At 33.3% G+C, this 24,941-nt stretch overlaps 1 protein-coding gene across 1 annotated transcript; it reads left to right on the top strand.

The window, feature by feature from the left end:
• The first annotated feature begins 8,366 nt into the window (after positions 1 to 8,366).
• Positions 8,367 to 20,819, top strand: LOC133190481 (angiotensin-converting enzyme-like). Its single transcript, XM_061326142.1, has 14 exons — positions 8,367 to 8,584; positions 9,095 to 9,256; positions 13,006 to 13,093; positions 13,284 to 13,427; positions 15,624 to 15,835; positions 16,128 to 16,151; positions 16,259 to 16,306; positions 16,733 to 16,902; positions 17,314 to 17,438; positions 18,365 to 18,463; positions 18,782 to 18,926; positions 19,169 to 19,267; positions 19,607 to 19,729; positions 19,827 to 20,819. Exons 1-14 carry the CDS (start codon positions 8,405 to 8,407, stop codon positions 20,104 to 20,106), a joined length of 1,899 nt encoding a protein of 632 aa, XP_061182126.1. The 5' UTR covers positions 8,367 to 8,404; the 3' UTR covers positions 20,107 to 20,819.
• Positions 20,820 to 24,941: the final 4,122 nt, after the last annotated feature.

Genomic DNA, 24,941 nt, shown 5'->3' with positions numbered 1-24,941 from the left:
ATATTTTGCATCTGGGTTTTGTGTCAAAATCATAGATTAACAGGTATCTTGACAGGTATCTTGAGATACCTCAATGGAGATGTAGGCATAGAAAAAAAATTATAGCCCTTCTCTGTATATTATATAAATAGTGCACGTTTTTGAGGGTAACAGTTGAAATTGACACCCCAAGGAAAACCATTGTCAACCGACGCGTCAGCGGAGGTTGACAATGGTTTTCCGAGGGGTGTCAATTTCAACTGTTACCCTCAAAAACGTGCACTATTTATTTTATTATACTGAATGTCTTATTGATTTCGGATGTCATAAAAAAATTCGGAGATCGTCGTTAAGTTCACGCTTAGAAAGCTTTCAAACTCCCCGCTTCTATTTTTCTCAATAAGAAAGCTTCGGAAAAGATTTACCAACCTCTCTATTGTTTGTTTGCTACTCAAAAAGTCCTTTATTATCTAAAGTTTGCCTCGCAAGGATGTTTCGTCTGTCGTTTGTTGTTTTCAAGTAAGCTACATCGGACGCAAGCTTTTATTGACGTCGTTTATTCGGCTTCTTTGAAACGCACAACCGACGTTTTGAGAATTCTACGGTGAACCGTACGCGCATGATTTGAACGCATGTGATATTTTCGTAATGTTAACCGTTGTCAAGTGTGTTGCTAACGCTGAGGGTAACATTACGGATTGTTAAATGCATCTAAACCAATCAGATTTTAGTATTTAACATGAAAGTATAATAAAAATAAATGTTTTCCCCTCCACGGCTAAAATATATATTTTAGCCCTAGATAAAAATATTTATTCTGTAAAAGTAGGATACCTTTCCAAACAAAAGATTAAAATGAAGCAGACAATTTTGTTTTACGGACATTAACATGGAGCAGAGAAAGGAAGATTGATGTAAAATACCACCACGTCGTTAAATTTTATACATAACCTTAATTTCCTCCTTGAGAGCAATTTTTTACTTTTCACAAATATCTCATTCTAAAGTAAAAGGAAAATCAATAAAAGTTAATGAAAAGCGGAAAAACCTAATTAAGGCATATTTGAAAGTTCATAAAACTATATATATATATATATATTATAATGTCTTCCTTCTCCCATGGGACTATGATATCTTGACAACTTTTTTGGATAGGCGGGACAAGATTAAATCTTTAGTGGACCAAGAGAGGTAACTCTAAATATATTTCCTTATAATTATTGACAGGGCACAAGTCTGTAATAATTTCCATTGAATGACAGGAAAAATAATCTTTTGTTTCATATGTCAATTAAAGGATAACTAAAAGAGTAAATGTTTTAATTAAGTAAATAGAAGACGTTGTAGATACATGTATTTACACTGTAATGTTTTAATTGAACATTGCAGCTAATGATAATTTTGCTTTCTCTGCCCTTTCACATTGTTATACTGGACTGTCTGAGAATTGAAAACACCAGTTTTACCTTGAATAATTTATTAGGAATAATACAGTACACAACGTTGGATACAACTTGCTGCAAATTTTGAAGGAGTCAAGGGAGACAACTAGCATACCATTAACAAACAGGCAAACTCGTGTTCTCGCTTCGATGCGACTGCCATGGAACTCATTGTCTGACATTGGTCAGTTAGGCACACGTACAATCATTGTACCATAAGATGTTCTTATATAAAAAAAAATCAACATTACCAGGAGTTTTGACCATATATAAAATGATGAAAATCTTAGTATTTTTTAAAGAAAAATTAACTTAAATATAGTTTTAGCGGGTATATCCCATAAATTTCATTTAGAGGAGGTCCTGGAGGTGTACATATTGCCAGGTATCATAAAATTGCAAACAGATCCTTCAGTAATTGGAAGTTTTAAATTATACAGGGAATAAGAAATTCATGTTCAAAAGTATGTTGCGTATATGTCCTTAATGATTGAAAGTAGGTGAGCCAAACTTGGAGGTCTGTTTTTATTTCTAATGTAGCCAGGGTATGATGATGAGGTTTGCAAAGGAAATTGTTGCATCGGTCAACTTCAGCTCTACCTGGTGGCTATGACTCTTTATACAAAATTAAAGAGCTCCCAAAATAGAGGAAATTTGTGAAGGGGGAGGGGAGATCATCTCTAACCTGCCCAGGTCTGCACTACCTGGTGGGATGGTGAGGCTTGTTTTCTGTCCTCTGCAGCTAGCTAGAGATACCATCTCTCCAGCATCTCTTTTTCTTTTCGGAGGCATTGGATTAGTATGGATTTCTTCTAACCTGCTTTTTTGTTTCCGATTGGCGGAATGTATACAGGAAAAGGAAGTTGCTTTACTAGTTTTAAACTCCTCCTGATGCTGACTTTTTTGAAACTAGTGAGCTTGTACTAATCTACTGCTACTGTTCACTCAATTATTATACAAGATTATCTCATATTCATTTCAATAATCTATACAAGATAAAAATATAGAAATGCTCACGACTGTTATCAGAAAAGAGTATTTTCTGCAAAATACATGTAGCTTCATACACTAAATATTGTTTTTGCATTCAGTACATTCTGATTTTCAGTTTTGTTTGAATTACACGTAGAACCCGTGGGTCAGGTGTGAGTCATTATTGAAAGTGTCGTGTGTAAAAGGATCACTTAAGTCTTCCTTCAACAGGTAAATTAAATTATTTACAATGTATATATAATCAAGCAACCTCATGAATTGAACAGTAAAACTTGAAATGATTCCTTCCTGGGCACTTTGGAATAATAATAATAATACTTTATTTATAGAAAGTAACCTGATTAGTGCAAGCACTAGTCTTCCTCAGGGCCTTCTTTATAACACATATACAATGTATATATACAATAAACACAAATAACAATTATGAGATAATAGAATATAAACACCATGTTACAACAGAATAAATAAAATCATCAAAGCTTAGTTGAAAATGTGAAAAGGAGGGGGGGGGGGAATCACATATTTTTACGTAGAACTAGTACGTTTCGTAAGTAAAAAATTTTCAACACTACTTTTAAATATTGCAAGGGATTGGGATTTCCTGATACTAATAGGTAACTCATTCCAGATAATAACCCCTGAATATTGTAAAGAATTTTTAAATAAATTTGTTTTGTATTTTGGTAAACGAAGTTCGGAATTTGTTTCTGAGCGTAACGTGTATGATCCAGAACTTTGAAATTCAAAAAAATTATGCATATAATCGGGAGACATACCATGAAATGTTTTGAACATTAGAATGCTTTTCTGTAAATACTAGATGAAATCCCGCGCAAGCGCGGGGAATTGAATTTATACTACTACCGACAGAAAATATATTGTAGTTTCTACTGACAGCCTACAGGCTTATAGCAGGAAGAAATACTTTGTTCAAAATCCTGCAGGAAGTAGATGTACGCCCCCCCCCCCCCCCTCCCATTTGTGAAAATTTGAAGAAAAAAAACAATTTCATTAATTGGCGTTTATTGTGAAACCTGTTACACTATGTTATGGATATTGTACTTCAGATGCTCTTATTTCATTTCCCTCAAGGATAAAAGCAGCGAATATGCACATTTTACTTATAAATTGATTTTTTTTTGGGGGGGGGGGTAAAAATTCACTGGTACTTGGGCCTTGCTTTATAAATATGTACGTACCTTATCGATGTGTAAAAAATGTACTTTACTTTTTTACATACATGTATCAATAAGGTACATACGTATTTATAAACCAAGACTCAAGTACCTGTGTAAAAATTAGCTTTTAACGCCCTATGAATAGGCCGAGTATTTGATACAAAGGACTGTATTCAGAAAAATAACTGAAATGTATTAAAGCACAAAAGTTTACAGCTTTGATTGTATTTGAACAATACCTTATTCATTAATTTTCTCTTTTCATGTAAGCAAGTTTATTACGAAGTACAAATTGTACTTCGGGTTCGTTGCCACGATGCTCTCAGTGAGGATTTTACCGATAAATTTATTAGGAAAACCTACTACATATATGTTTTTAGTCTTTCGATATATAAATATATTCAAAACTTATAGTGTTATCAATGATTTACCATTATTTCAATGACCATTTACACAAAAGCTTTTTTTATATTCATGAAGCATAATAGCCTCGTTTTTTTTTTAACATCGGGCTCGATGCTATATGATGTTCTAGAAGCTTCCGTCAATATTAATATCGGTGAATGACGAAAATAATTTGCACATTTCCTTTTTTAATCGGGTATCACAACTTATCTCTTTTATATCATTTAAATCAGGTTTTGATTGAATAATTCAGTGATGACGTTTTATGAAATAAATGAACGATTGCTTGTTGTCAGTGTCATTAAAAATTGCCAGTAACTTAGATCCGCCAACCGGAAACACCACCGTACTCATGTTTTTGCTATTTCATGGCTGTTTATAGAAAATGAGGGTAGACTTTTAATTTAATGTACGATTCTAACTATCCCAGTGAAATCTAAATATAGTTTACGGACATCATCTTGTATCTAGTGTATTCTTGGAGGAGTTAGTATGAACTCTGGTGCACCCGTTTCGGAGTTTATTTGCAAAATTTATTAATTTATAAGTATAGATAGAAGTTCATGAACCGTTAACCAGCCTAAAGTGTTAAATAAAGGCATTGAAGGTGCATCATATTTTTCATTTAAGATAATCCTTGCTGCACGTTTTTGAAGTCTGTAGATTCTGTCGATGTGCGTTTGAGGAGAGTTACCCCAAATAGATAAACAATATAAAATTGATGGTAAAATAAAAGCGTTATAAAATAGTTTTCTAGTATGCAGTGGAAGAAACTTTTTAATTTTTCGTAAAGTAAATAATTTATATGTAAGAGTTTTGCGAACTGCATCTACATGACAAGTATATTGAAGAGTATGATCAATGTGAACACCTAATAATTTCTGCATTTCCACATTTTCAAGGGGATGACCGGAAAGTTGTAAATGAAGACTAGTGTTTTCTAATTTTGATTTCTTTTGTTGTGTGCCCATTAACATACACTTTGTTTTATCGGTATTCAAAAGCATCTGATTTTGTTTACACCAGTTTTGTATTTGATAGAGGTCATGATTAAGAGTTGTTTCAATACGTGAAATATTGTTACCATGAAAATGCATTGTAGTGTCATCAGCAAATATATCAATATTACAATGTTCAACAGACAATGCATATGGTAAATCATTAATGTACAATAGAAATAATAATCACCAAAGAGGTAAAAAAAAATTCCGTTGTCAAATACAAATCATATACATGTACTGAATGTAGAAGCAGTTCGTTAAATTTTTCATACAAGAAAAACTCTATTTAAGATTTCCTAATCACCGAAATCCGCATGTTTTATTTTCCTATTGTCTTTGCAAAGAAATCCTCTTTTTAAGTAAGCATGCATGATCACTCCACTGAGCTTAAAACTATATCTAAAAAGGGCCTGTGCAAAGAAGATGAAAAAGAAGACTTATGTGAAAACTGCGATTTATTACAAAAATTGCTGAAGAACCCAAATGAATATCTGGAAAAACTAGTCTTTCATGCAGTCCGGTGTTCAGGTGGATTAGAAAATTTAAAAGTGGAAAGGGGGATTTAAAAGTTCGCAGTCGAACTGGTCCATTGAGATCTGTAGTGAACCAAAAATATCAATGCTGTGAACAATTATATCTGAAAATGCCAGATTAACCGCGAGAGACATTGCTAAGACACTCAACATTTCATCGTCACCAGGCCCGTAGGAAGAATTTCAGTCCGGGGGGGGGGGGGGCACAGCCATACATTTTCAGTTGGGGGGGGGGGGGCACTACCGTATAGCGGAATTTTTTTAGCGGAGTGCTATTTTTGGCTTATTTTAGCGGTTTTGAAGTAGACCGCTAAAATTTTAATCGCCAAATTTGCACTCTTGTGTATAAGTACTACAAAGGAGAAAAAAAACTTTGACAAGTCTGTTGTTAAACAATAATATGAATAAATCTTTCATCTAGAGTGGCGTTGGTTTTTACTCAAACTAATGTCTAAACTGGTTTTCAAGATCGTCAGACGTTTTTATTGAGGGGGCACAAGCAAATAGTAGTTATGTTTTCTATAGAAATATATATATCGGCAAAATTATTAGGGGGGGGGCAGCGCTCCCCGTCCCCCCCCCCCCCCCCCCCCTTCTGTTCCTATAAGGGCATGGTCACAACAGTTGATTGAGGTCTGACGAAGGAAATGAATTATAAATATTTCTGTCAAATGAGTGTATTATTTCCTTACAGATGCCTGCCACAGTTACTAGTGGACCCCCCCCCCCCCGTCCACAAGTACCTGTGATGCCTGCAAGAAAACACGCGTTAAATGCGCCATGGGTCTGTTAAAATATAAACATTTTAACAAAAGAAGGTATGTGTGATGGGTGATGAAACATTGGTGCACTGTTTCTTGCCCAAATGGAAGATGGAAACGAAGAGGAGCTGTCGTCCTATTATTGCAAAGAGAGGCCATAGCTCCAAACAGCTATAGTAGGTTTTATACGGGTTTTCCTTTTACTCGAGAGATCCAGTAATACATATACCTATACCTATACCCAAAGGAAGGCCCATAATATGTTAAAATTGTATTGAGGAAGGATAAAAAGCAGGTTTTCTGCAAGAGAAGTTCACATACCGATACCCATTGCGATTTTCTTGTAGGTGATAACACCCCTGTAAATAAACACAGAGATGTAAAGGAAAATTTGAAGAAAGGAACGTTTCAAGAGCTTAGCCATCCTCCGTATTTGCTAGATCTCAGTCATTGTGATATTTTTTATTTAAATAAAAAAGGTGAAGATAACGAACAGTGAAATGATCTCCAAAAAATCTATAAACAATACAATTCTGTAAAGAGGGCAGAAAACATGGACCGCTAGAAATTCCAGATGTGGGTTCACAATTGACCATCTCCTGTTGTCGTCACACTTGTCGTGTGCCCTATGTGTTAATGACGTAGACGGAACTTCAGTATAAAAACAAAGGCCTAACAAGTGGTATGAAACACGTCAGCCAAACTACGACCCAGTGATTCTATTAGAATGACCTTGTAAGCAAAAAAATATTTGCTTACAAGGTCATCCTAACGACCATAGAATTTACGAAATGCTGATTTAAAACGAGGTTGTTGAAATCGCTGTAACATCAACTTATCTGTCAGTAGCCTGCCTCAGTTGATAAATTGATCGTACTCGGAGCATGCTCAAGAAAACCATCAAAGGACGACGATATACTGTTTTTGATCTGTCCTAGGGAATGTTGTCGATTGGTTAGCCAAAAAAGGAATATGCTGACTTGTTCCGGTTATAGGTAAAGAGATTTGAGGCATGTGTAAATGTTAACAGGGAATGCTTTGAAGGATTAGATATATGAAGATACTTTTTTGTGCTCTTCTTATTTTTGATGAACTTTTGCATTACTTATCGAACGGTTCTCGAATTTCTCGTATACTGTTTGTTGAAAGCACTTTAAGTAGGAGAATTTTAGAATTGGACATAAGAAGTTTTGAGGTTTTAATCTTACTTGTGTGTTTTAATTTCCTTTTTTTGTTTTCGTAAATAAAATAGTGACAGTGTATACATCTTTCTGCCACGCTGCGTCTGAGAGAGACGGTTTTCAAACTTACATTTCATGCGCTTCTGCTAAATTGAGGTTTAAATAAAGTATTTTCGTTGACAAAACTTCACCTTGTCCATAGTTTGGTTCTCTTTACTATACACTCTGAGGTACTGTTTATTTTGCCTACCATAAAGTAATAATTATGTTCTCGTAAATATCCATAAAATTATAATGACCAAGTATAAGAGCTTAAAGATAATATGGACCCACGTCTGTGCAATCATAATGCATTTGTTGTACATGGGTAACAAAGAAATATGTATATGTATATTAACAATATGAAATAGATCATTAAATAATATGATTTATTTAACATAAATATATAAGATATGTTGGTATGCGGACAAAACACTTATCTCAGAAATAACAAATCCTTGAGTACAATCTCTGCTGTAGGCAAGATTTGCATCTGTCATCTCTTCGTCTACAATTAAAAAAAAACACAATGTAAGTGTACATGAACAAATAATGCATTCATTTGTCACACTGGTCTTTCTATATTTTTTTTACTCGTCTTTCATAGCAAATATCAACATTTTAAGTATATACGAACATAATTTATGCAAGAACTTTCACAAAATGATAATTTGTAAGCGACTAGTATTTACGATACCTACGCGATCACATTGATAGTCAGTTGAAGACAATTTAAGGGCTATTTAACTACCAATGAATTATAGCACGAACACAAAAACAACCATAAATAATTACGACGCATGCATAGAGCAGTAAACATATCTATGACAGTGGCGACCCACCTGGATAAGCAGGTGAGAGGGACTACTACCAGATACGTTATCTGCCGAGCATGATGTGGAGGTTTCTGGTTCTGGGGGTATTGTTTCGGGGGGCACAGACACAGACGCCCGCTGAAGCTGAGGTATTTGCTGAGGAGTATGACAGAAAGGTTGGAGTTCTGTGGAATGAGAATGGAAAGGCGGCTTGGAATTATTACACAAATATCACAGATTACAACCTTGAAGTCATGGTAGGTGTTGCTTACAATTAAATACAATATGTCAGATTCTGGATTGAATTTGTCTTTTTTTAAAATTTTTTTTATTTAGCTAATGATATAACGCTGTTAATAATACCTTAATTTGTAAAAACCTAGGCGAAATTGTAGAGTATAGGAAAAATGATTGAAATTTTAACGAAATGTTTGATGTAGGGCGTAACATATACACAGTGACTCATATATTGGTTTCAAATGCATTTGTTATTTATGTCATTAAAAGTTTTTTTAAAAGACTTTTTTGTTTTTCGCAAATGATGACAGAACAACGTTCTATGTAATTTATGCACAACTCATGGAAATGCAAGCGCAGTTCAGAATAAATTGATTTTTTTTCTTTTTGGCCTCTAGCTTTAAACTCATTGTTTCAAAATATCAGGAATACACGTTGTCAAAGGACCATACAAACATACTAAATTATGTTGTCTTGAAAATTAATGTAGCCTATTCAAGGTTTGAGGAAAAAAGTTTTTTTTATTTCAGAGCAATTCAAGCCTTATGATTGCCGAATTTGACAAAATGATAGCAGAAAACGCCAGTAGATTCGATCATCAGAATTTCATCAATGAAACACTTAAACGACTATTCAAGAAAATAACTAGTATTGGCTTTGCTGCAACCAATGACAGCGAACAGATGAAAGCGGTAAGCACACTTCAATTAAAATTAATTATAACGTTTGATGTAACACCTGATACATGTATGTAAAAAAAAACCTCATATTGTAAAATTCCGCAAAATTCCCAAACGTTGTTGCACATCTACAGGACGTCTCCTACCATCTTCCAAGAGATGAACGGTTACTATGAAAAACTCTGTGAACTAGCTAGTTTTTTAAAGTCATTTTTTAAATCCGCATTTGTTCCTCGGGATGAAATGAGAATTCCGAAGCCTTATTGCACATCTATAGAATATCTGACACCAACCATCTTCCAAATGATGAATCCGATTACTGCGTCAAATATAAGAGGAGTTCTGGGAACTAGCTTTTTTGAGAAAAAAATGTTTTTCGACCCCCATTGGTCTTCTGGGATGAAAATAGTAATTCTGAAACATTACTGCGCTTCTTCGAGATACCACCGATCATTTTCCAAAAGATGATTTGGCTACTGCGTAAAATGTAAGAGGGGGTCCGGGAACCAGGTTTTTGAAGGGAAATTTCGATTTTTCAATCTTGGCCCCCAGAACAAAAATTAAATTACGAAATCTTTTTGCACATCTTCAGAACACCACATACAGTTGTATCATCTTCCAAAAGACGATTTGAAAAATGCATAAAATGTAAAGTGTTCTGGGAACCAAATTTTGTAGAAATTCTTTTTGGCCCCCATTTGGTCCTGAGAACCAAAACCTTATTGTACAGGACACCACGTATCATCTTCGAAAAAGATGATTTTGCTACTGCGTCAAATGTAAAAGGAGTTTTAAGAACCAGGGGGTTTTTTTTTGGGGGGGGGGGCGTCATTTTCAACTTTCTTTAGAAAGCGGGTGTAAGTTTAAACAAGTTTAGAAAATAGATAAGGGGAAATAAAAATTAGTATATAATTTTAAAACTTACAATTTTGTCGTACATTGCAGTGTATTTCCCTTAGAACTTGAAGATGATATGCTTTAAATTTGTACATATATGATAAAGAAGATAACGATCTAATTTCAATTTTTTGGAATAAAAAAAACGTTGTTGACATCATGACCTTTCACTCATGAAAAGTATGCAATTATTTATCAGAAACTTTTTAGAAAACATTGAGTAAACTTTGATTAAGGCGCACTTTAGGAAAGAATCATTAAATTCCCCTGGACAGATGCCAGTCAAGTTTATTATATATACATGTATGTATATGTGAATACTGGACATAAAATTTTCACAAGGTATTTTCAGCGTTGTTAATCGAACTCTGAGTCTAAATCACATAATTTATAACGCATTGTAAAAATCTTACTGATAAAACGTTTTCTGATGAAGTATTTGTGGAAATGAACACAAGAACTCACTTATTTACGTATTTGATTAACGATTTTATTATCCTTATAATCCTACATTTATGTTGTCTTTTTAAGTGGGGACGTTCTTTTGCGCCATAGTTTTTAAGTTACATTTTTGTTTTGTTTGTTTTTTTTTCAAGGAAAATGCACTGAAATAACCTTATTTTATTAAATGACACCTTGTACCTGTCATGGATATGACAATCATGGGACGAGCATCTTTATGTTACGACCTTTGTTAAAATTGAACGTAACCTTTCTCAGCATGGTCTCGGAACTCGTTTAGTACTATGTCTGAAATAAACAGGTGTATCTTTTGTAAATTTCTAAAATAAGATTTGATTGAAAGGTTTTTGGGGACTTTTTATGGTTTTGGGAGAGAAAAAAATCTTGTTATTTTAAAAGAATGATGAGTTGACAGGGATGGTTTTCGAGCACGCAGTGTGAATGAGCACGTGACTTTATTTATACAGGTACAATTTAAAAATAAAGGGCAGATAAAAAACAAACAAGAGGCCCATGGGCTTTGACGGTTACCCAAGTATCATGAGTTTCTCAAGCTATTAGAGAGGTTAAGCAGATGACCGTGTACGTCTACGTGTACGTGTAGCTAGGGAAATCCCCCAATTAACTGCGATTTACGTCATCAGTTTTGCATAGCGCGCAATTCTACAAGTTGTACACAACGTGTAGATTCACATGTACACGTAGGAAAGAACGTGTAGATTCTTAAACACAAATTATAGAATATATGTTTTTCAGACTGTGTTTGTTGTGATGTTGAGAGTTTATTACGTACATCTATGTATCTTTTTTAATCAAAGTCATAAAATTATTTGATACGAATGGATTGTAAAGTGACTTGTTGAAATGACGTTTTACACGTACCGCTACAAGTACAGAATGTTAAACAGAACACGATGTTAGTTACGTGTACTTGTTAAAACACTTCTAGGTTTACACGTACACGTAGACGCACACGGTCAAATGCTTAACCTCTCTATTGCCTTTTTTGCCCATACGGAACTAAATCTCTGGACTTGTGTCGCAAAAACTTCACAGTTTGGTGACGACTTTATACACATTATCACATGTTAAATACTATATTCAATAAATTTCCGATATATGCCCAACTGAGCCAATCCCAAGAATTAATCCTGAATCAGGGGACAAATTTCATTTTATTTTTGTTTTTATAGTTGTTGAGGGCAACGTATTAATTATAATAATGCAAAAATTGTGCATACTTCATGTCCTTGAGTAAATTTTATGAAATTTATTTTCAAGGATGCAATGTCCTTTTTTAAACTATTTGACCAATTAAGCCACATCTTGGGCCTGATGCATTGCCCATGGGCAGTAAGGTACGTTTTACATATAATTATGACCTTGCAAAAAGTTTGTCAGGTAGATGTCCATGAGCATACTCAAGGAAGATTTTCAAAGGTAATATATTTCCAATATATGACTAACTTCGCCCAACATTGGACCTGAACTACTGAACTATGGACCAGGGGCAATGAGTGTCACAGTTTTGATATAGGGCCAAGTGTTCATTATCATCACTGGAATAGTTACAATACTGTAATTTGCTTGCCTAAATATCCATGTGTAAAGAAACAGACTTTCAAAAAATGTTATGTATTTCCACTATATGACCAACTAAAGCCTTACCCTATAGCACCTGAATCATGGTATCGGGGGCCATGAATTTCACAATTTTGGTGAAAGGTAGAGACCTTCCATGGAAACAGTTTGTCTGATAGATTTCCTTCAGGAAAGCAAACTATTTTAAAGATGTATTTAATTTTTAATATATAACTTATTTAGCAACACTGGGCTTGAACGCTGAATTCAGGGGCCAAGGATTTCACAATTTTGAAAAAGAATAAAGAACTTATTGTAATCATTCCAATAGTTTGCTTTCTAAATGCCAATGAGTAGGGACGTTCCAAGATTTTATAAGATACAATGTATTTTCAATATGCGACAAACTTAGCACCTTCTGGAGCTTAAACCCCATGGGCCAATGGGCAATTCATATTTCTAAAGGCTGTATTGCTTATTCTAATCATGCTAAAAATGTGCAGAAGTAAAGATTCATGAATATTTGATTTGGCCCCAACCCTGATGCCCCAGGGAGGCCATGACATTCACAATATGTGTTTCCCTTTGCCCGTAGATGTTGAATACCGAAATTGGTTAAAATTGCTTCAGCCGTTCCGGTGAAGACGCTGAAAAAATTGAAAAGTTTACGACCGAAAACAAACGTCGCGCGATAACAGAGGTAATCTGAATGATTCAGGTAACCTAACAAAGTGCACCATGAGAGAGAGAGAGAGAGAGAGAGAGAGAGAGAGAGAGAGGTTTATTTGTTCTCAAAAGAATTTTATACATGTATTTCACAGATAACAAACCTGGAGGCGGATCTCACAGGAATTTACAGTAAAGGAGAGGTGTGCTTGGAATCAAAAGGGTGCCTGCAACTTGAACCAGGTATCTGAAGACTTCAATTATATATATATATATATATATATATATATATATATATATATATATATATATATATATATATATATATATATATATATATATATATAATACGTTGCAGTACCAAAAAGACCACATAATAAGTGACACGGATCAAAACTCCTGGGTATATACATGTATGTGGAATTTTTGACAGGCCTGACGGATATTATCACAAACAGTCGGGACTATAACGAGTTACTGGAGGTTTGGAAGGGATGGCGGGACCAGTCAGGGAAGAAAATGAGGACCAAGTACACAGAGTTTGTAAAAGCCATGAATGCGGCCATTAAATTCAGCGGTGTGTATTTATAATAATTAGTGAAATCTAGATATACACCTATTTAACATAATTTTTTTATACTGAACGTATAACTATTCAATAAGACAAATTTGTAAGCCTAATGTTGACTGAAATTGGACGGCGTTTCCATCAATATCTACGCGATAATCATTATTTCTTTTATTATTATTATTTGTAAAATGAGCGATGATTTAAAAAAAAAAATTCTTGAAAACATAGATTCTAGATTTTGAGTTACTCTTATAAAGTTGTTTAGCCTACTTTTTATTTGAAAGAGCAATATTGTTAGTGTTTGCTAATGATAGCATGCCTCTACGGATTTGATATTTTTTTTTACCGTAACATGAGTTGTTTTTTTTTTTCTTACAAAAAATTATCTCTGAAAGAAGCTATCACAATTGAAACATCACATTCATAGAGAATAACACCAGTAATGTTAAGAAAAAAAAGAAAAAGAAACAACCCTTTTAAATTAAGATTATGATGGTGATGGATTCGATAGATTACATGTGTGAAAATGTTTGTAGACAATGGAATTTTACTCTGTGAAATGCAAAAACAAAATAAATAAATAAATAAAAATCTAAAATGTAACCCTTTTTCCAATTCTAGTACATGTACTACCGAGCTTTGAGCTCTTTGTTGTAATAATTATTGCACTACATAGTTCCTTTAAAATCATAAGTAAACTGAAGAAACTAAATGGGCTTTTTTACCTATGCATGTCAGTTTCTTATCAATAAATATACAAAGTGTTAATGAATTAATTAAGCCCTGTATCTTTCTAAATTCCTGAATGATAAAAATAAAGATAACGAACAGTAATCGATCTAAAAAAAAAAACAATAACAAACAATTCAAAGCATAAGATGTAATCAGGTACCCAGGAGGAGTAAGCATCCCCTGTTCACCGATCACACCCGCCTTTTAAAAGCCGTATGTATCGATCAGGAAGACGGGACTTTCCAAAGTCTAATTTTACCTACTGAACATAACAACTTTTTTTAAAAAAGTTTATGAAGGTTAGTCCAACAGACAGATATTTTTATCGAGGAATACATGTTTAGAGAAGGAGTACTTTTGCTAATGAGATTCATGAAGGAAATGTGCAAAGATCACATTCATTCAGTTTTTGGGGAAAAAAGAAGGCAGTCTTCGGGTGCGTAGCTAGGGGGTGTTTGATGTGAAAGTAAATACTACATGTACATGTAGTAAAGGCAGGGGTTGGGGACTGCCTGAGGCACCCAATAGGTCAAAGGCGAAGTCCTGGTGTGGGCCAGGAAGCTGGTGAATTTTCAACTTTTCTGACAGCTAAGTTTGATTTTCCAGAAAAGGAGATTAAAGGGAATTGGTCTGAGCTTTCACATTGCTGATTTTATCACTAAATTCTACTGGCGGGGTCGGGGGGGGGGGGGTGGAACCCCCAGAAACCGACGAATTTTCAGCTTTTCTAACAGCGCTAAGTTTGAGTGTCCAGAAAAGTTGATTTACAATAAATAGCTTTAATTTCAATGCTTTAAGTGCAGATTTCGTCCTGAAAATTTTGATAAAGTAGAAAAAGGATCCCCCGTTTTATGTCAGATGGGATAGGATTTTCATCTAAGAATGATGTGCCTTCTGCCCTATGTAATTGTAAATTTAATGTAAACTACCCCTGGTAAATATTGTTACAAGTTACAATATATACATTCATGTGAATATTATTTTCTTAGAATATATTTGAATTGCACAATTTTACAATTCTGCGTATTTTCTTGCATCATTCATCTGCGTATCAAGTACACAAAGTAAAAGAAAAACTGGGAATCTCATCCATATTATGTGGCCAGTCCCAGTAAATTTGTAATTTTAATCATTGTCAAGTTATGGACATTGTATTTCTATGTAAATTGGGAATGACATGTAGATAATGTTAACATAAAAAGATGAGAGAACTTATTTGTCGTTTATACAAAGAAAAATGCAAGTCTTCTTTTCTCTTTTTAATTTTTTAAATCAGTTTCAATTTTAGATGTTCGTCTTTTTAATTTATTCATTATCATTTATCATTATTATCATAATTTATTATTATTGGAAAATTATGTGGATGCATTAGCGTACGCCTAGCTACGCCCCCTGTCACTCTTCGAGGGCATATTGTGGATTTTAAACATTAAACATTATTGATCATACTTGTTTTATTTTACTGCTAAGGCTTTAACGACACAGGCGAGTACTGGAGATCGTGGTACGAGACGCCAACCTTTGAACAAGACGTAAGGAATCTGTTTGAGGAACTAGAACCGCTATATATCGAACTTCACGCTTACGTTAGAAAACGTCTGAAGCAGAAATACGGCAAGGAACTGTTTCCAGAAAGTGGTCACATCCCTGCTCATCTATTCGGTAAACAAAAATACACTTTCGTTATACAGTGTCCAGGTTAAAGATTAGATGTAGCTTTAAATTCTAAATTTCCTGTTTTAATTTAAACGCTATATATCCATCTGGATAAAAATAGAGAAAATGGAATTTCAGGTTACATATATTTATTTGGTGCTTTTTATATCGTATTGCAATGAAGAGCGGCTCAGGAAATAGAGTAGACGTTGTAATACATATTAAATATGTACAACACTCCCAACCCCAAAATTTCCTGTTGTTTAATTTTCGTTATCTTTGTATATTTTATGCATGACTATATCTACTACGTGTAAGCACATTTTGGACGAAATCGTTCGAGTCGTATTTGGACAGGAAGTTCCAAAAGTTACCCCCTTTGGCTTTAACGAGGAGAGGAAAATTTTAACCAACGAACTATATAATCCTTGATTTTCAAAAAAAGTCAGGTTCCGGATGCAAGTTCCGTAGACATTACTGCCAAAATGAAGGAACAGGTAGGCTAAACATTTTTATAATGATCCGGAGTTATCTTTCCTTCCTTTTTCATCTAAAAATATGAAAATTTAGTACACATTGTAAAGAGTCCACTGTTTAATTTTTTTTTTCATGAACTACTTCTCGCATTTTTTTTATTTATGCCATTGAGGAGTGAATTTAGGAGTTTCAAATCTGTTCTAAGAGGGCCTTATGTTGAATCATCTAAGTCATTTCAATGATAAAATGGATGGATTTAATTCTTTTATAAAATTTCATATCTTTTCTTCTCTTTCAATAAATGACATTTCAGCTTGACAGAATCGGGCACAAGCCAAACCAAAATTTCTATAAAAATTGAGTAGTCAACCCAGATGTTACTTTCATAAGTTTTACAATAATGAAAGAGAAAAATACAAACGAGAGCAATTCACTTTATATTGTAGAACTACAATGTAACGCACATGTATCGAGTGGCAGAAGATTTCTTCAAATCCATTGGAATGGAAGATATGACAGATGAATTTTGGCAAAATTCCATGCTTGTTAAACCAGAAGATCGAGATGTTGTTTGTCATGCTTCAGCCTGGGACTTCTACGATGGTAAAGATTTCAGGTATAATAACTAAATGCATTCCCAAACTTTTTGTTCATGTTAGTATACATACATTTAGAAATACATGTATCTGTATGTCATCAAAGTGTGAAAACTTTGTTATATCAACCATTTTATTTTTTAGGAAATTATTTACATGTATATTTGAAGTAAAGTAGTGGGTAAGGTGAAAAATGCCTTTCTTTATATCTCAGATCTCCAGTATATGTATTATTTAATCTAAAACTTCAGAATAAAGCAGTGTACCTCAGTCACTGAAGATCAGCTACTAACAGTGCACCACGAAATGGGTCACATTGTGTACTACCAGAATTACAAACACTTACCCAGGCTATTCAGGAGAGGAGCGAATCCCGGTACTCATCACTTTATATCAGTAACCGAACTTTGATGAAACGTACTTTATTTCAGAATTAAGCAATGTACTAGTGTAACAGAAGACCAACTGTTGACGGTCCATCACGAGATGGGACATATAGTGTATTTCCAAAACTACCGACAACAGCCAAGGTTATTCCGAGGAGGAGCAAATCCTGGTATACTTTTTAGGGGAATAGATCACAGCAACTACATGTATATTTTGTCTCATGTTCCAAGGGCTGCATGTTTTGACCAATATCTGAACAACTTAAAAAGTTCCGGCCTCTTCTGTAATTTATTTAGTGTAAAGATGTTATTTGTATTAGGTGTTGCTGAATTATTTAATGGTAACAATATACCTTACTGAAAAATAAGAGTTTCGTTATACATGTCACCGTTCGCACAATATGAAATAAAAATCGCCATGCTTAATTTGAAACCGAATTTAAGTGATAAATTTAGATTATTAATTTTTAAAATCTTGAATTTTCTGTCCTCGTTGCATTGAACTAATGGTGGACTAGAGGCCATGTAAGATATCCCCCAAATATGATGTTTTAGTTTGATGTAATAGCGCAATGGAGTATCTGTTTAAAAGCTTTTTCAGTGAAATGCTTGAGGTTAAATTTCTTCTGCCAATCTTTTTTCTCAAGTGCTATGCTTGTAAGCCCCCTTTTTTTTTTTTTTTTTTTTTTTTTTTTTTTTTTTTTTTTTTTTTAAAAATCGGAAACGACTCTTTCCTTAGGTTTTATGCTTAAGAGCATATCTTTTTTATCTTGAAATACAAATATCAAAATTGATTTCGCTGATATTTACACTTGCAAAAAGATTATTTGACGTTTTAAAAATTTGAATGGTTTTATTCTGGTAAGCACAAAACTGCCTTCTTCTAACTAGGAATGTTGATCATGTTGATTTTAAGGCTGATTGCTACTGGTGATTCCTTGGTCTGATTTGTATGCTTTCTGCGTGTATTTTAAAATTATTCTACCGGAAAATTATTTTTTCCTACTATTTTTTTTTTATTAAAATATTTACTGTTAATTTCATAAGCCATTGGAAAAATTTTACAGCTATCACATGTCTTTATTTTTATTTTCAGGTTTTCATGAAGGAATGGCTGACATTGTCAGTTTGTCCTTTCAAACTCCAGAACACATGAAAGTGATAGGTCTTTTGGACGAAGTTCCGAATGATCAAGGTAAAAGAAAATTTATTTCTTTGCCGTATGTAAGTAAATTGACTTGACAATTGGTTCCATTTAAATCTATATGAAACCAAGTAATAATCAAGTAACTAATTTATTATCAAGAAAACTTTTTCCTTACATTACGACTTCAGACAGTTTTATTAAGTGAGAGTTAATTCATTTTTTTCATACATCGGTACTTATTTTAGAAAATGTTAATGTGTATTTTATTGAACTGGATTATATATTTATCTAGTCCATTAGTTAACTTCTTAATCAAAAATCCATTTAAATTCGTTTAATGTAACTAAATGCAATTGTAAACTACAGATAGTGACATTAATTTTCTTCTAAAAATGGCGTTGGACAAGGTTGCCTTTCTTCCCTTTGGTTATTTAATTGATCAATGGAGGTGGAGTGTTTTCCGTGGAGACACCAACTCCTCTAACTACAATCAGCATTGGTGGGATCTCAGGTATTTACATTTGATATAGTATTTCACATCAGATTCATAGAAACCAGGAGAACTTTTATTCTTGATCATAATCGACTTCTGTGTGATTTTTCTCAACAAAATGTATCACTACTTCTTTAATATGATTAATACAGCTGTACATACGACGGACTCACCTACACCTTTTCGTTTTTAGTGTTCCTACATAAACTTAACATAATTAAGACCAAATATATTGTACCAGTTATTTATCTCCTCAACAGATGTAGGTTCCAGGGGATTTCGCCACCAGTTGAAAGAACAGAGGATGATTTCGATCCAGGAGCAAAATACCATATCCCTGGAAACACACCATACATTAGGTTAGAAAAATGAGTTATTTACTTTTGCATACATGTAAAATCACTAATTTTCAAGGGGTCAATTTTTTTGCGATTAGGGAAAAATAATGGGTCGTGGGGATTTGATTTCGTGGTGGAGGAAATGCAAGTAGTAATGGTAGACAATTTTTATACTGTAGATTAAATTTATAACATTTGGTGCATGAATTTATGGGTTTCTTCAAACCACGAAATGTGTCTAAGCGACAGAAATAAACACTTCAAACCCATTTTCTAGTTAGTAGCAGTGTTTATCTCAATTTTATTATTAACGTTATAATTTTCAGTTGCATATTATCTTATACTAAAGTCTGTTGATAGGTATTTTGTGAGCTTTGTTGTACAGTTTCAATGGCATGAAGCGCTGTGCAAGGAAGCTGGAAATACAAGACCTTTACACAGATGTGACATATATAATAACACAAAAGCTGGTGACAAGTTGAGGTATTAATACTTTAAAAAGTATACTATTGGAAACCTTACATTGTTCAAATTCAATTAATGGAAAATCAGAATTATACATACGTTTACTTTATAACAGAGAGATGCTTCAGTTGGGATCATCTAAAGTATGGCAGGATGCCATGGAAGCCATAACAGGACAAAGAACTATGAGTGCTAAACCTCTCGTGAGCTACTTTGACCCACTCTTGAAGTGGCTTAAAGAACAAAACAAAGAAGAGAATACAGGCTGGTCAGCGTCTTGCCCCTCAACAATACCCAAACCAACACCACAAACACTCAGCGCTGGACCCACCAACTTTATTTCAGTCATGTGTTTTGTTCTTTCCATTGTTTTTGCTTTTGTCAAAACACATTGACAATTTCTGGTCAATTTTTAATTCATTACATATCCCGTCCTTTAGTGTATATTTGTTAATATAATTTTCTGTGTGAAATCCTCTAAAACATATGTGGATGGCAATGGTAAGGTTTTGTTTTTTTCCCACGATATGTGGTTAAAAGGTATACAATAATATTCCATTTACATTTTATGTTATTGTGTATGTTATTGTTTATGTCATGTATAGATATTTAACAAATTTAACCCCTGCCTTGCATACGTACAAAAGGATGTAATCGATCACCTTGAAAAGATGTCGATAATGTGGCATTATGATAATTATTTCTATAAAAATAATCATTGCACAAAATGCACAATTTCTCTGTTAACTTGATAGGAATTATTTGTAGTATTACATGGCAGTTTAATCATACTAAACCTGGAGTTTATTAACACCTATAAACTCTGTGGTTGTGGAATAATAATTTCAAGAAACTGACAAGTTGTCACCCCAATTTATCTTTTCATCGTACTGGCATGTGCTAAACAAATTTCCCGTTTTTAAGACAGTTTAATTAATATGCAGAGTTCGCTAAGATTGTTTCTTAATCATGTTGATTATGTAATTATACTCTGTGGAAGATTAATTAGCCTGCATGTCTTTCATCGACCAATTAAATAGTGTACATATTCAGAAAGAATGACATCTTTGATGTTGGTATTCTTTAAATAAAATTCTATACAAAAGAACGTGATCTTATCCTCTCTTTTTTTATATAATGACAGAGGTATATTAGTAAAAAACACCATGTTTTGACATAACTTTTTAATTTTCCTCATTGTAAAAAAGTCTCTCATGACAAGTAATTCACTGATGTTCAGTGTGGTATGCTCTATATAATACAAAAAGGTTTTTTTTTTCACTGTCAAAGGAAAATTAATATAGGTTTCTTTTTTATTTTTAGTTTACACGCACACACACCCTCCCTCACAAACACATTCTTAAAATTCTCATATGTAAACAGAACATTTGCCTTATTGGAACGTGTACTAGTAAATCTAACATGCCGTCTTGTCCTATCCAGTTGGATTTGCCGATGTCCTGGTGTCAACAGTAGACTTCTTGCCTGCAAACGAGTTTTTGATGCCGATTGTCTACTTTTTTTGGTACCACACTTCCGCTTTCCACAGATTTACGTTGCAATCTTGCAGTAATTTTAAGAGTATATTGCATGTCATGTCAACCATAGAAGACGTATCCATATTTATTTGTCTTAATTAGAACAAACAAAAAAATATAAACTTTTGTTATTTACTCGTATTTTGCAAACTTTCAAATGAAAACCCTGCAGAGAGATCATAGTAACAGTCCTTCGGAGTTCTTCTATGGTCAAATACGGCATAGGGTGTCATTTTTTCTTCGTTTCTTTTTTATGAAAACATAAAGAACAAAATATGTTTGTGAAACACAAATGCACCCCGTATGGCAACTTATGGCAAATGTTAAAGTCTCTCAAATGCACGTCAAACGCCCGAGGTCAAAGTAAACAAATCAAAATCGTTGGTACCAAAGGGAAGGTCTTGTCACAAGTAATACACCTGTGAAATATGAAAACCTTAGCATCGATTGTTTAAAAGTTATAGCTAAGGTTAAAGTTTTTCAAAAGTAATTCAGTCTCAAAGGCAAAGGTCAAAGGGTCAAAATTGTTGGTACCCAAGTGAAGGTCTTGTCGCCATAAATGCACCTGTGAAATATGAAAGCCCTAGTACCAATCGTTCAAAAGTTATGGCCAAGGTTAAAGTTTTTGAAAAGTAGGTCAAACTTCAAGGTTAAGGTCATGAGGTCAAAGATATCTGTACCCAAAGGAAGATCTCACTAATAAACCTGTGAAATATAAAGCCCTAGTACCACGTGTTAAAAAGTTATGGCCAAGGTTTAATTTTTTGTAAAGTGGGATAAACTCCAGAGTCAAGGTCAAGAGGTAAAAAATATTTGTACCCTGTGAAAGGTCTTTCCAAAAGGAATACACATATGAAGTATGAAAGCCCTACGACCAACAATTCAAAAGTTATGACCAAGGTTAAAGTGTGGTAAAATTGCAAAAGTGGGTCAAAATTCAAGTAAAGATGAGGTGAAATACGTTGATACGCAAAGGAAAATCTTGTCACAAGGAATACACAGGTATATTATGAAACCCATAGCTGCAACCAATCAAAAGTTATGGCCGAGGTTAAAGTTTTTTTTTTGACAAACGGACAGGGCAAAAACTATATGCCCCCGAATCTTCGATTACGGGGACATAACAAATAAAAAAAAACACAAATGAACGGTAAATTTAAAACTTTCTCCATAAAGCGTGAGCACGATTTTCATGCATTTGTAAGAAATCGTTACACTTCATCTAATACTGCATTCATCAATCAATTTGGACATTTAAAGATGTCTTACTTTTAGCTATAGTAACATATTAAAACATTAATAGCGATTCTCTGTAACCACTTAAACTTCTTTGGCACGCATGGTCACCGATTTTGATGAAACTTTGCCCATTATTACAACTTGACACCAGAAACATATATCAAATAAAATTTCGTTGCTATGTGTCTTGGTTGCCATGGTAACAGCCAGAAAAGTTGAAAAAATTGAGATTTTCAGCTACTTTAAATCTTTATTAAGCCTTAATAAAGACTAAGAAAAACAAACAAACCATTCTCCCAAAAACATGACACCTTGTTGCCACTTATGCTATAAAGAAACTATTTAGAATTTATCTCTAAGTAAGTGGTAACCATGGGTACATTTGGAATACATTTTAAATGCTGAAAAACGCTCTATAGCCACAAATGATAGATGTTACATGATCAAACTCAATCAACAACGTTAGAAAAACAATGAAAAATATTTGACCTCATGTAATTAGGTATTGGCAATATTATTCTAAAAATAACTTTCCTGGTTGCCATGGTAACACAGTGTTACCATGCAAAATCTGTTGCTATGATTGGGTTAATGCTACTATCGTGAGGAAAAACAATAAAATTCACGACTGGCACATATGCATCTTTAGGACCTTGCAACACCGACAACATAAGAAAAATTGAGATTAATTGTTACTTTGCAGTGTAACCATGGAAACAACGTACTAGTTGTTTAAAGTGATATTTTTTTGCTGCTTTAGGAATTTACTAACCTTTTAATCAAGAAAAATATTATTTGAATCACCTTGAATAATACATATCTCGTAGAACTAAAGTTGAATATCATATATTGATAAAGGTTGTTGGAAAATACAACACTGTTGCTATGGTTACCAAGAAGAGAAAATGTCCGATTTTGTTAATTTTTTGTCAATATTAGACCCTATGTGCCAGCTTTTTGCATCCAGTTAGAGATTGGGTGATAGTCAAAATTGAAAGTCAGGTTAGTTGTTCACATATATCAATCATTAAAGTTTTGGGAATCTACTTACAACGGTACGTATCCAAGGAAACAGAGTATTTTTCAGATTTTTACGCATGTTTTTTCGCCTTATATCCATAGCAACGCACTATTTAAAGAATTGAAATTGAATTTTTTGAAATGTGAAAATTAGGGTCACACCAAGGCCTTTAAAAATTGATCATCAGTTATATAGAAATATGCTTTTTAAAAAGATAGGATAAGATTAATACACTAAGAGAGTAAATTTAAAATCCCTTGTGGTATTAAAACCATGGCAACCATTGCCAACCTATAAGAAATATCATATATTGTCCTTGGTATATGTTACAATGATCTCTTCTCTATTATTTGACTGCATTTCAACCTATAATTGTTTTTATTCTTAAGTGTATGACTTTATAAAATTAAATGAACAAAATTATTACTTTTGAATACTTTGTTTCCATGGTAACGTATGTTATAGATGATTTACCAAACATGTTTATCATGCATTCAAGACACCAGGCCTTCAACTTTCAGAAACAGTCATTGCCACTTGTTTGCTTTGCTGCAAACGTTAACTGTGGGACTCTGAAGATGTTGAAAAATGCCATTTTTCAAACTTAAGGACATGTTGCTATGGTAACCATGACACGTAGCAACCAATTTTTGCCTGATTTGAGTTTACGGTATCAAAGACTTTTATCATAGAGAGTTTGGAGAAATTCTGAAACTATGCGTGCCACAGCTCCTATATAAAAGTTCAAGTCATTACAGAGAATGGCTCTTAAATTCATAAAAGAACAGATTTGAATAAGGTTAGCAATTATGTCAAGTATATATATATATATATATATATATATATATATATATATATATATATATATATATATATATATATATATATATATATATATATATATATATATATATAATCATAAAAGAAAAAGAAAATGCACAGTTTCCAAATTTCATTTAACACAAGCGCTTTCTGGATTTGTTCAAAGTATGTACACCTGAAGAAGGATTGCTAAATCCAGAAAGCGTTTGTGTTAAATGAAATATGGAAACTGTGCATTTTCTTTTTCTTTTATGATTATTTTTACTGTGTGACATCATCTTTTAACTACTTTATATATATATATATATATATATATATATATATATATATATATATATATATATATATATATATATATATATATATATATATATATATATATATATATATATATATATATGTATATATATATATATTCTAACATTTCAAATTTACCTCCTTTTTCTTTGAATATCGTACTTTTAAGAGAAAAGAAATAGGAATTTAAAAAAAAAAAAAAGGTCACATTCTCTGAATACGAGTATGATGCAGAAAATAACCATAAGTAAAATCATAAGTTTATCTTTTCTTATCGTGTCCTTGGTTTTCATACAATAAATATTCTTTGCAA

The sequence above is a fragment of the Saccostrea echinata genome, unplaced genomic scaffold (assembly GCF_033153115.1).
Source record: "Saccostrea echinata isolate AGI-Se365-2 ecotype Australia unplaced genomic scaffold, CSIRO_AGI_Sech_v1 ptg000001l, whole genome shotgun sequence".
In the NCBI taxonomy this organism is placed as follows: Eukaryota; Metazoa; Mollusca; class Bivalvia; order Ostreida; family Ostreidae; genus Saccostrea; species Saccostrea echinata.
The sequence above is the reverse complement of the archived record's forward strand: the minus strand, read 5'-3'. Positions and strand labels throughout refer to the sequence as shown.